Here is a 13,493-nt window from a genome sequence, read left to right on the forward strand (position 1 = left end):
CAAGAGTGCGCTCAGACATATCTACATGAATCTTCAGTTTCTAGTGACGTTTTCAGACTGTTGGCCTTCAGATTTCAGGTTGGATGAATGAGAAATGCGTCTCTGAAAAGGAAGACAATACTCTCTCAGTTGGGGATGAAATCAATCTGAACAAAATAAGAACGGACGATGGTCATCGAAGTCGCAGAGGAGAGAAAACAGCCCTGGCCCAAGGAGTCAGTGGCTTCATTGCCGGATGCACTAATGTATTAATCACCTTCCCCATTAATAAAGTGAGCCCTGTTGATTAACTTTAAGACTAATAACTTATGAGCACAATTGTTGCTGTTCGCATAACATGGTAACGGCGATTCAAAAGCTGAAAACAGGGATAAAAATGCAAGCTTTTCCATTGAAAATTGCAATAGGCTACCCTTAATATGAGTTAAGAATTGAATATATGCTGTTTTTTATCCTATGCTAAAATAGTCTTTTCAGTCATTTAAATCAGTGCTCATCAAAAGCAACAAGACCATTGGTTCTTGTCCCTCGCGATGAGCAAAATCGTGAGCGATGTTTGGGTGTGGTCAAGTTTATTTGATCTCGAATCAATTATCAAACAGGTTTTTTTATCAATTAGTTGCTATCGGAAGTATCGTTTTGAAAGGTCGATGAATGAAGTTCAGACAAATATTAGGTCATCATCATGTTTATTTAGGGACTCTTTTTTTGTTATTATCTCTCATGATTGGGCTTGCAAAGTTCTGCTAGAGGATCTGTCGAAGTGTTTTCAACAGAGTGCGGGTGCGGCTTCAAATGTTTCTGAAATATCACCAGACCCGCTCAGGTTGTTGCATAGTTCGATTTGATTTCTTTTCGAGTTCTGTTCAAACTCATTTGCTAAAATGAAGGAAGCAACCTAAGCTCTCCTCTAATACAAGTCCAAATGGCACAAAAAAACGTGAATGACTTTTACTTTAATATGTGGATTATAATTCAGAGAAATCTGAGCTGATTGAAAATCAAAACCATTGATCCAGTTTTTCAAATTGAACTTGTTTTATCAAGAAAAGTGTCATCTTGAAAGTGCTCAGCTTCTTTCACAGATTTGATAATTTTCCAACTGCGTGTTGGCTATGTTTAAGCTCAAATCAAATGTCTTCGCTATATGGAATATTACACTATTATTGAAGTGTACGAGGCGCGATAAACGTCTTTGACTTCGCATAAGTAGATTTTAATTTCCCGCGGAATTAAAAATTACCCCTTGATCTAAGTTTCTCCAATTGGGTTACTTCTATCAAAAAAGTCGTCAATTATAAATAAAACTTAAAATTCGGTTTACCTAAACAGGAGTTTTTCTGAAGTTGCGTTTTTGGTCATTTTTTTCCAGTTTCCTTGGGATCAATAACATCTTTCAATAACATGTTTCCAACTGTCTGATGACAGTGTCTAAAAACTGTCTAATCATCATCAAATAAGTTTGAAATTGTTATAGCTCCACGGCTTTAAGCTTTTCCTTTGCAACTCGTAAGTTGCGAAAGTTTTTTTGCCTCTTAAAACAACTTTCATCAAATTTGACAGAAATTTTTGTTGCGTTATTATCGAATTTTAGCAACTTCCAGGCTCCATCCCTTTTGCTCTGGAGATAATGTGGTTGCTTTTTCATCGTGGCATTCGAGTCCCGGCTGGACCTTGTTTTTTATTTGACCTTGTCTTAAATTGAGTTTTCGGTAAAAATTGACTAATCAGACTATATTTTTTCGGCTTATATTGCCACAACACAGACGTTTTTTGCATTGGAAGAAATGTGCATTATAGTCTCGAGTGTCTTTGATTAACTCCTGTTGTTAGTAAATTTACTAACCCTGTCTGGTATTTTTCCGTTTTTTTTTGCGTTTTTTCGCTCAGAGATTTTATTCGGTCTAAATGATTTCCTCTTAAATTTTGTCGGTTTAGTGGAACTATTTTGCATCGTCTTAACGGCAAAAAATGTTTATTGTTTTATATAAATCGGGTCGGTTGTTGCATAAAAGTTAAAATTTTGAACAATCGCTCAAGTTTTTTATGACAATTTTTTTTGCGTTTTTATTTTTGGATCAGTAGTTGTCTAACCACACAATGTCGGCTTAGTGAACGCTCGGAAAACACTAAAAGCCTGTTTAATGTTAGTAGATGTGTTTCTTTCTCGAATGTTTTTCAAGTTTCGATTTAGTTGTTTCGATTTTAGGATCTGTTTGGTGGCTTGCAATGTGGCGCTTTCGTTGTAACTCTGCCAAGTTGTGCCAAAAAGTGAAAATGGCGGGAAAAGCAACTGTCTATAATAAGGACATTCAATTTTAGCAAGTTTTTTTGGAAGTGGAAAGTATTTTTCTGTAGTTGAAGAGTACGGAAGACTTGGTATGGTGTTCATACTAGGAAAATCAAAATATTGATTAGTAAAACTCGCTGAAAAGACGAGGATAGCGGAAGAGAGGATACAAGAGGGCATATAGTGTTTTTTCGTTTGTGTTGGCCAAGATTTATCTAGATCCGTTTTTGTTTAACTATATTGCATTTGTAAATATATTTTATTTTCACTTTTCAGGCGATGTTACGGCAGCAGTTATCCGGTCACCTCACAAAAAAAGTGATCAGTGAAATGAAGAAAGAGGGCTGCGCGTATCTCTATAGAGGTCTAGGTCCGGTTTTGCTACAAAAGACAGTCGCGTCATCCCTTATGTTCGGAGGTTACGGGTACTTCGGTAATTTGATCGAAGCCAGAAACCCTGCTCCAAATCTCCTCTCGAACCGTCACAGACGTAGTTTTGCAGCGGGTGGATTATCAGGTGCATTTGAAGCAGTTTTAACCCCATTTGAGAGAATTCAAGCGTTGATGATAGATTCAAAAAGGCATGTGCAGTTTAAAAATTCAGTTGAAGCCTTTGCCTATGTGAGAAAAATGGGCTTGAAGGAAATGTACCGAGGGTATACGTGTATTCTGGTCAGGAACTCAGTGTCATCTGCAATATGGTTTTCAACCAGGACTAAATTAAAAGAGAAAGCAGTACTGTCGTCCGACAAAAGATTCAAGAGAACAAAGTATGTATGCCAGTTTACTATTAACGTTTTTTTGACGAGTCGGACGTAGTTCAGACTCTTATATAGTTCTTGATGATTTTTTTCATTTTTTTAGGAATTGCTCTTATAATTCAGAAAATGCATTCATCCATAGTAATGCGTTTATGAATGCCCATAGGTATATGTTCCCTTTTTGAGATCAATTCAAGATAATGTGCTTAAAGTAGGCAAATTTCCCTCTCCAATTTACGAAAAAGGAAATGACGCAACAAAAGTGATCAATTTCTAGGTGGAATCCCTCATATGCGAAGAACCGAATGGGCGAAAATAAAAATCAGCCAATCAGATTTCAGTATTCCAAAAATTGGACACAAAGCGTGAAAACCTCAAAGAAAGTAAACATTTCCAGGGACTTGATATTAATATTAGCTGAACATAAAAAGTGCAGAAAATGCAAAATTTTCAAAATGTATGACCACCGGCGAATTGGAACAAATTTAAATTTCAAGGGTTTCTTTATAAAAGAAGCAAAGTATTGTTTCATTTAATTTCTTTTAGTTGAACGGCCATTGAAACATTTTTACAGGAGCGTAGCGTAGTGTGATAGTACGATGCAACTTTTTTTCTAACCTTATTCGCAAATACAAGTGCTACTTTTGGTGGCAATTTTTTACACTAGCCAAGCATAGTGTGATAGTACGATTCAGCTTTTTTTTCTAACCTAAGTCGCAATTAAAAATGCTTCTTTTGGTGGCTCTTTTCAAACAGTTGGCTGTATAAGCAGTATATTACCAAGTGCTTTGACTTGTGATTAGTAATAGGCTAATACAGTTCATGCTCTTTCAATTCATCAATTGAACCGAAAAAGCTAATTGTTTCATACAATGGTATTATAATTTAAATCCCTTTTCAGAAAACTTGCAACTTGATTTACTTCGCGAGATTTTTGAAATGCATAATTATTCAAAATTTGGTTTAATACATTCTAATTTATTACATGAAACGTTAGTGTGGTTGCCTTTAGTTTATTACATTACCAAATTATTACATGCAGAGTTTTTGTGCATTTAAAGCTCCTGAGTTTTTGCCGCTTTCTCGCTCGTGTTTGCGAAACTGCAGCTTCATCTCTGTGTTGTGTAATAGATGACTTTCGACTGTTTTTGTGTTCGGTCCTTCGTCAATGAGAATGTTCCCCAATTTCTATTTTCGAAAACGAAATTTTTAAGATTCCTCGGCGGAACAAAAACTTTACCTAACATTCAAGTTTTCTCAAATTGAGTTATAGTTACCAATAAATTGCTCTCGAAATTCAAAGAAACCAAAGAGCGTACCTTATTGTCTGAAGTTCGAAATTTGAGTTTTTTTCCTAAAAACAAGACTTTTTATGTTTCTTTGCGTTCATTGAATCTTTTCCAATTAAAATGAATCTGTTGGCTATGTTTCGGTATTTGGGAAGCTAATGTGGAATGTTTTTTGAGGCATGTTTAAAAGCAAACAGAGTCAATAGCCAAAGGTAAAGATTATTAGGAGTAATGAACGTGGTGAAGAGTCTTATTCTTGCTGATTTTTGTTGTCGTTTTTTTAAGAAAAAGTCTAGAAATGTGCACAAAAGTCTCTAATAACTACAGATGTGCTTTCATACATATTGATGCATATGCAATTAGGTATATATGCACTTTTTGAGTACAATTGAAATTCATCTGCTGAAAGTGACGTAAATAGCATCTCCAAATACGAATGTGGAAATGGCGCGAAATAACGTGAACAATTTCTTGTTTCGGAAGTGGAATTTAATTTTTAAATTTCCATCGGAATAAAAACTTTACCTGTTGATCCAGTTTTCCTAAGTTGGGTTACTGTTATCGAAAAAGCGCCAATCATAAGTCGTTCTAGAAATTCAAAGAGCTTAAACGGTATCTTTTTTTCTTTGAATTTCGAAAGTTGACATTTTTTCAACAATGTCAGTGTTTTTTTATGTTTACTTGCGTTCATTACTCTTTTCCAATCTTCGAATGGCTATGTTGTATGATTGATCCTGGTGATTTGTCAAGTTATTCGAAATCAGTTTTCAGATTTGTGTAATTTTGAACTAGAAGATATTTCTCTCACTGATATAGTCAGATTACAAATAAAATTTGAATAACTTTTCAAACAACAGAACTTCCGAGACTAGAGATCTACTCATAACAACAAATGAAATCGAAACAGCTTTTAATTGAATTTAAATTCAGAAAAAAAACTCGAACATTTTACGAAAAAAGAAACATGTTTCTTGTAGCTTATCGATTATATATTAACAATTTAGATAACCAGATGTGTATCGAAAAAAAACCAACAACGTTTACCCTTGAATTTGATCAAATAGGAGAGTTATTTCAGGAGCGAAAATCTTCTGATAGATTTCTGTACTGGTTCTTTGATCGGAGCAACACTCTCGACTGTATTTTACCCTATAGCTGTGGCCAAAATGAACATGATGGCCCCAGTAGGTGCTAACAAACCTTTCCTCTCAATCTATGGGGCACTGAGACTAGCCTACGAGCAGAGAGGCAGTTCACTTGTCAGGCTCTACACTGGGGCTTACATGAACTTCCCTAGATCCCTCATCAGTTGGGGAATTATAAATGCTGTTTATGAATTGTCGCTTGAAAACTTGTTTGATCATAACCATAGAAGATAGTTGTGGTGCTTCAGATGAAAATATTTCAAACTGATGAAAACAAACTTTGAAATTTATGAAGTTTTTTCAAGTGATTGTTTTTTCATCCCAAAGTTTCAGGGAATTATCTTCTTTTTGAGATAATTTGAAATATATTATAACAGTTTAATAAGGTTTTAACTTTGATTAGGTTTTTTGAGAGTCCCCAACGTCATCTATGGTTATGGCCTTGCAAAAAATGCAGGGTTCTGAACTCATTATGCTCGATAGGTTTTCTTGAAATGAGTTAAATTTGTACATTTCATTTGATATTGGTTTCGAAAACTTAAATTTAATTATGAATTGAATTAAAATTTAAATTGTCTCAATTTTATTTTCAAAATGTCGTTTGAATATAGATTTTTTGTAGTTATTTTTAAGTGTAAAATAACGAAGTCGTTTTCGTTTATGTGTCTTGATGATTTTTTTGTTTCAGGAAAAAGTCTGACACTCTTTAAGCACTAAATAATTACAAAAGCTCATTCATGCATATGAATGCTTTCATGAATGCTCGTAGGCATATATGCACTTTTTGTGTTCGATTCAAATTCATCAGCTAAAAGTTAGGTAATTGCGCTCTCCAATGACGAGTGCGCAAATGGCGCGAAAAAACTTGAACGACTTCTAGTTTCGAAAGTGAATTTTAATATTAAGATTTCCCAGTGGAAAAAATTATACCCTTTGATCCAGTTTTCTTTAATTGGGTTAATGCTATCCAAAAAGTGTCAATGATCAATAAATTTTTCTTGAAAGTCAGAGAGCTAGCCATACCTGATATAATTTTTCATTGAAATATGAAAAAATAATATTTAAAATTGAAAACGTCTTTTTTTGCTTCCCCTTTCTTTGAAGAGACAAGGAACGTAGTTCGTACTCTTGGATAGGTCGTGATCATTTTTTTTCAGGAAAAGTCCTAAAATGCTCTGAAAACAAAAGAAGTGCATTCATGCTTATAAATTCACATATGAATGACCTTAGGTATATATGCACTTTTCGAGATCAAATCAAGTTCATTTGTTAGAAGTTAGGTAAAATGCGCTCTCCAATTATGAAGGATGAAATGGCTCAAATAAAGACATCGATTTCTAGTGTCGAAGGTGAATTTTAGTTTTTAGATTTTCCAGCGGAATAAAATTTTTTCCTAGTAATCAGTTTTCTCAACTAGGTATAATACTATCTAAAAAATGCCAATTTTATGCTGCTCTTGAAATTTGAGCCTTAAGGCCATCTACTTTTTTTGTTCGAAATTCGAAATCGGGCTATGTTTACACATACTCTCTGTTGGTTATATTAACACATTTCCAAACTTCTGTTAGCTGTTTTTTTTAGCAGGCAGCCAATTTTTTTTTTCGGAAATCGGCTTAAAAACAAATTAAAAGGTAAGCTCCTGTATTAATTTTTAGTGTAACATATAAAAGAAAATGAGTGATCATTTTCAAAGGACTTGGGAAGGTCTCAAGCGCTATCAACAAAATTTGAAATTGCGAGACCAATCAAGTTTGTCGCCTGTTACTTCTCAGAGTACCCTAGAAATTTCAGAGGGTGGCACAATCAAGCGATGCGATAATCAAGAATCAGTTCCAAGAAATACTGGAACATTGCTGGGCGCCAAAGTTCCAAGTAGGGCTTTTCAATCGCCAATGCTTTCGAAATTAAAAGGTATCCAAACGGGAACACGAATTAGTGAAAAAGCAACAAACCATACTCAAAAATTAAATCCATGCCATACCGAGAATACTGAAGAAACAGTTACAAGCGAATGTTCGGCAAACTTGGCTAATTTAAATAAACAGCAGCCAAAACTTGAAACTCCTGATTTGGTGTCAAAAACAAAGTGTGGTTCGAAGGACGGAAACGCTGAGATGGTGTCATCTGACAGATTGAAACGTGTTTTGGAATACAAAAGGAAATTAGCTTCTGAGATCGGCCATCCTGAACCGAATGCTGAAATCTTCCATCTGAGCGAAGAAACTCAAGATCTCAAAATTTCACCCTCTTTACATTTGTCTTCGTGTAAGAATTCGGACAATCGAAATATGCATGAAGAAACAGAATTTTCGAGAGTTGATGAACCATCTAAATCTCAAAGTCAGTTCCAATTAAACGTCTCGATTTCATCTGTATCAGGTCGTAAAAGGAACTGGGTTTCGCCCGGGTTTCTCAATCAAAAGCCAGGAATGGATTTTCGTTCCCGAAAACCAGAACAGAATTCGGAAAATGTTTACCTGAATAGTACAAAGCCGATTGTAAAAGCCAAGTCTTCGTCCGTAGAAAACGCAAAGAATCTTTTGGAAACGACTAGTAACATAAATCTAAATTTGGGAGATGTTAATAGCCCATTGAAAGCATGCTCGGGAAGAAAGAAATTTGAGATGACTTTTCCCTACAACGAAGAAAGTTTCTACGAACACAAAAATGTCTCGGAATTTGAGGAGCAAGAGAATTTTCTCAAATTTTTGAAAGCGGGGCTTAACGCAACCACAAAACTTGACGTTAAAACTTTGCACGAACAATATTTTATTTCTCTGGAAGAAACCGCGAGTAAAGATTTGGTTCAAATGCCGGACGAGAAGTTTAAGAAAGCAAACAGTCATTTTGAAAGAGCGTTTTTACACGAAAGCTATCTAGACTTTGATGAGACGAGCTTAGAAGATCCGTTGAACAAAACTGATTTGATTGACAGAGAACTGAAACTAGACGTGAAATGGCCGGAATTAAATTTGGGGTCAGTACCTAAAGAACCAAAAATTACTTTAAGTATTACAGAAAAAGATGGAGAATCGTTCCTCGACTACGAATTTTCAAGTCCGTGTTTAACTGAAATCGAAGATCCAGGAAAGTTTTCGATTCCTATAAAACCTGTTGTTTGTTCTGTTGATTGGGTTAGTTTGTTCTCAATGAAACAGGACTGTCCAAATTTTTTGCCCGTTGAAGATGAAAACCAGAAAAATCACAAAGCAAGAAAGTTATTTGATCAGTTCGTAATGAACTCACCGGATAATTTTGAGCTTGAATTCGATGAAAATCAAATTGCGATATCAGCGCCTCCATTTTCTAAGCAGAAATTTGCAGTGAACGAAGAATGTTGTGTGACCAATTTTTTACAACCGTCTAAATCGGAAAAGCCTCTGTTTAGTTTGATAACTGAAACTAAATCTGAAGCCCTCGCTAGTATTTCGTGCTATATGAGTCAGTTTACAGGAAGTGAAGAATTAAATTCATCAAGCGAGCATCTGCCTGACTTCAGTGGCAATGAAACTATTGAATTGTATGAGTACAGAAAACGCAAAATATGCCGATCAAAATTGGACCAGAAATCAAAAAAAGCCCGAAAAATTACACTTCAAGAAGTATGTCATTCAAAGTCCAAAACTTTCAGCAATTTATCACATGAGAATCCCAAAGTAGCGAAGTCGGCACAAACTGAAAATGATCTTGAAACAAGTCATTTAATTTCAATTTCAGAGAATTTGAACCGCTTCGAAACAAGGTTTGAAACGCAACATCAAAAAAATCAGATAGGGTACTTTAACGAGAGCTTTGAATTGAGTGATCAAAGTCATAGTTCGCGTCTAAATAGCAATTTTTTCAACCTAACTCCAGTGAAATCAGATGTCCAGGTTACCCCTAACTACAACATCCGATCAATACTGACCTTGCCGAATAATGATGACACTTTCGACGACCGCGAAGTGAGTTTCGGTTCTTCTAGGTTCAACAAAAAATTTTTCGATGTGTCAAATAACAGTACCGATTTGGATTTCGCAGAGAATTGCGGTGATGTCATCGAAGAAGATCGTCTTCAAAAAGAGGCAGAGTATAGAAGCATTGAACGTACTGCAATTCATAGTCCGTATTTTGATGCGAAATTATCAGGGAGCGATCGAAACGAGCGAAGTTTGGGTATTAAATCTGCCAGTTATATTGATGAAAGTCATTCGTCTGATGAGTTTGGTTCCGATGAAAAATCATTCACGCCGACAAATCAAAGGAACAGTGAAAGATCATTGATCAAATATCAGCAAGCCCAAGCCAGTTGTTTTTTGCCCATAGAAGAAAATTCACAACCGTATTTAAATAATACACCAATTGTTAGAAGAGGAAAAGTGTCTAGAATAAAAAATCCGGAAATAATTGATCACAACCAAAATTACATAACAGGAAAAGATTTAGGTTCCTGCTCACAGAAGAACAGAACAGTTTCCAAGTTAGAAGAGGATTTTAGAGTTAAAAAATTAAATCGACCTAAAGACAAATTGCAACAGATTCTAGCAATGTCCGAAGAATTAGCCCAAAAATTCAGTTCAAGATCTAGAAATCACAAAAACAAAGAAATTGTTTCCAAGAATTATTTAAGTTCTCAGAATCAGCAGGATTACGAATTAAGTTTTTCGCTATCATCTGCCAAAGACAGAAAAAGACTAGGGATTTCGCTGAGCAGAATTACAAGCAGGAGTGTCAAAATAAACCAAATGGACAAAAATGGGGACAATAAAAACGGGTACCCAATTACACATTCAACGCCAATTTCAAAGCAGAATAAAATATATCGATCGAAAGTCGATCTAATTGGTCAAGATAAAAATACGAAGTTGCCAGATGATTCAGATATAAGTCTTGAACAACCTAAAGCTCAAGATAAGAGAAAATTCAGACTGAACTGTAGAACAAGTTCTAAAACCATAATCGAGAAACGAGTACGGTTTAACGATTAATGATTTTTGTCTCATATTTGCCTCATATTTACTTCGTTGAAGTTGAACATTTCATTTTTTTCACAAGGCAGGTAGCACTAAGAAACATCAGATGGTATTGAGTGATAAATCAGTTTTAGCCGTTGCACTAATAAGTCGAACTTGAAGGAAAATGAAAAAAAAAACCTCTCGGTGTCAAGAAAGCTCAATTTGAAATCTCTACTTCAGGTCAAAATAGTAATGAAGATTGATTGATTTAATTGGTCCATTTTTAACTCGTTATTAATTGAATTTAGTCACACGAATTAAACTGAATTTTGGCAGACTGTTTCTGTAAATTAATAGACGGCTAGTTTTGAAAATATTTGCAAAAATTTCGCCAAAAAGCGTTAAGAAATGATCAAATTTCCTAGAATGGAGTTAGCTAGTATCAGTAAGAAAGGGCTTTCCTGTTTTTATTGGCTATCATTGTGAAAAAATTTTTTAAATCAAAATGAAAAAAAAAATACGTTTTTTTTTACGATTTCTATGTGCATACAGAACAAAAGCGTTAAAAACACAGAAAAGTACAATTTTTGAACCACAAATAGTATAAAATGCTTTCTTGCACTGTATATGGTGTTTTTGAATGTCGGTGCCCTGCTTGTTACAAATGATTTTCAAGTTTGGTTGCTGGATACTGTTGTTTGATATAGATTATTTTGCTCTAATCCTTCTCCAAAAAGTATGGCGGAACTAGTCTTGAGAAGGTTCATTTCACGCATATCAAATTACTTCGGAAGAAACCTCATGTGTAAGAGTCACGAAGAAAATTTACTGGCGGTATTCGGAACTTAAAATCGAATGTTATAACAGTTACCCGTAAGCTGTAAGAAACTAGTCTTGCTTTGTCTCAACAATATCCAGGAAAATATGGTAGATAAACATTAGCTTTTTAATCATGGTATGGATTTCACTTATTTATAAAAATATTCCTCCAATTTGAACAAAGTTTACTATAATTGAGAGTCGTTCTGTATTTTAAAAAAATTATTAACTCTGATTTTGAATAAGCTCTTTTTTTCATTTCTTTTTTCATTTTAATGGTTTCGGCCTATTTTGTTTTGCCTCAGTAATCTTATATTTGGTCAGTTGAAAAAATTGTTTTTCTGTTTTCTTACATACCTAGGATTGTAGTTTCAAAATGGTTGTTTCATGTTTGAGTTTTAAAACTTCATAGGTCGAAATTTTCTATTACAACATAATTTTATGTTATTTTGGACTTCGGTTGCCTACCCAACTATTTTCGGCTAAAGAGCCACTCAGTAAAAAAAACTGAATGCTCATAATGCTGTCAATTGCGTTTCTAGACCGTTTTCCTAAAATTGACCACCAGTTGAGACAGACACACGGAACTTGTCTTGATGCTGTTTTTTTTTCAATAGATTTTTGCTATAAATTTTTTCTAATTAGTGGTTTCTTTTCGCTAGCTTGCGATGCTATGCTTGCGCTGCATCGGAAGTATTGCAAAGCTCTGTTTTGTTTCTTTGTAAAATCTGCTGATGCATCGTTTACCTTTCCAAAATTTCGTTTTTTCCAAGTTTACTAAACAAAAATTGGTTTTCGTCTTTCTTTTGCAATGATAACTATCGTCAGACTATTCTCTGCATTGGCTATCCTTATGATGCTTAAAGATACAATCGACGTAATTATGCATTTTAAATTAAAAAATTAGAGCATACAAATTACGAATGATCATTTCGAACCTTGATTCGTATAAATGTCTTTCCTTGTTCTGAAGATTGATGTCAATTATGAAGTTTTTTCCAATTACGTTTTTTCTATGTACGTTCAATTTGTAAGTTCAATTTTCATACTCCTCACAAATCCACGACTGGTCTGCGCAAATGATGTTTCTCCTGAACCAATCAAAAGTAGCCCTGTATCTGATATTCTGCACATCAGCAATATAGTTGAACAAACCCCTGCTTCGATCGGACGATCTAAGAAAAAGCTGAGTTTTAGCGGCTCTTTTTCCCCTCACCTAAATTTTAGCACAGTAAAATGTTGTTCACATTTCCTGGTTTTTAAATTCCTGGTTATTAAAATTGATATACGGACTAAGTAGGTCAAGAAGACCATATTTGGTCTTCATAATTAACCTTGTAAAACGACTCGTTACACCGTAAAATTGATGCTCGTTCGAGGTATTAGAAAGTAGATCCGTTTAAGCCACATTACGAGGCCAAACTGTGCCCTGGATAGGCGCACATTTTTCTATCTGTATGTTCCTGGATTCCAGAGACAAGTATTTAAAACATGTTTGAACAGTTGGTGGACTACACTTTTAAAATTTTCGTGGATTCAGCGTACGAATATCTGTAACGTAAATTTTGTCGGCACAGTGATTTTGTTGCGGATTACGCAACGAGCAAATTTAAGTAGTTATTCCGGATTCCGCAAATGTAAGTTCACAAAATTCACAGTTTGGCCTCGTAATGTATTTAACTTGCCGAGAAACCTATTGTATTAAATGCTTTTTGTTCCGACTTTCGATACGAAAGTAACGTAATATTTGTGCTCGGGGTGGGTTTGTTCTTCAGACAAATTTCGACTTTTTAACTAGCCATTTTTGACGGAATTTTTTAATGTCACTCGAAAGGTATCGTTGTCCTGAGCTTAAATTTGAAAAGATATTTCACCTGTGATCATTTTTCGTTAAGTTACGGGCGTTTAAAGATTGCCATTTTGGCCAATTTGGGGCAATTAACGCGCGATATATTAACGCGCGAATTTGGGACAATTAACGCGTAAGCGAGATTTAATCTGTCTTAGAAATCGTTCCAAATTGGTTCAAGGAAGCTTATATGCCATAATTGATTTGTTAATAGGAGTAAAATTTATCACTCAGTACTTATTATTACGTGTGGAGGGATGATTTAAAAAAACTTTCAAATTTAAAAAAAAAAAATTCATTTTATTCTATTACATTTAAATTTGTTTATTATTTCTGCTTCATAAAACTTAAAAGGCAGTCGGAACATTCAGGGCTTCGCCCTGATACGAGCAGTCTTGTTATATTT

At 34.7% G+C, this 13,493-nt stretch overlaps 1 protein-coding gene across 1 annotated transcript; it reads left to right on the forward strand.

Annotated features, from left to right (window-relative positions):
* Nucleotides 1-60: 60 nt before the first annotated feature.
* LOC134851851 (mitochondrial nicotinamide adenine dinucleotide transporter SLC25A51-like) lies at nucleotides 61-5,732 on the forward strand. The gene is made up of 3 exons (XM_063868121.1): nucleotides 61-272; nucleotides 2,567-3,060; nucleotides 5,419-5,732. The coding sequence occupies exons 1-3, from the start codon at nucleotides 84-86 to the stop codon at nucleotides 5,717-5,719; spliced, it is 984 nt and encodes a 327-aa protein (XP_063724191.1). The 5' UTR covers nucleotides 61-83; the 3' UTR covers nucleotides 5,720-5,732.
* Nucleotides 5,733-13,493: the final 7,761 nt, after the last annotated feature.

This window comes from Symsagittifera roscoffensis, chromosome 7, assembly GCF_963678635.1.
Source record: "Symsagittifera roscoffensis chromosome 7, txSymRosc1.1, whole genome shotgun sequence".
NCBI classification, from domain to species: domain Eukaryota; kingdom Metazoa; phylum Xenacoelomorpha; order Acoela; family Convolutidae; genus Symsagittifera; species Symsagittifera roscoffensis.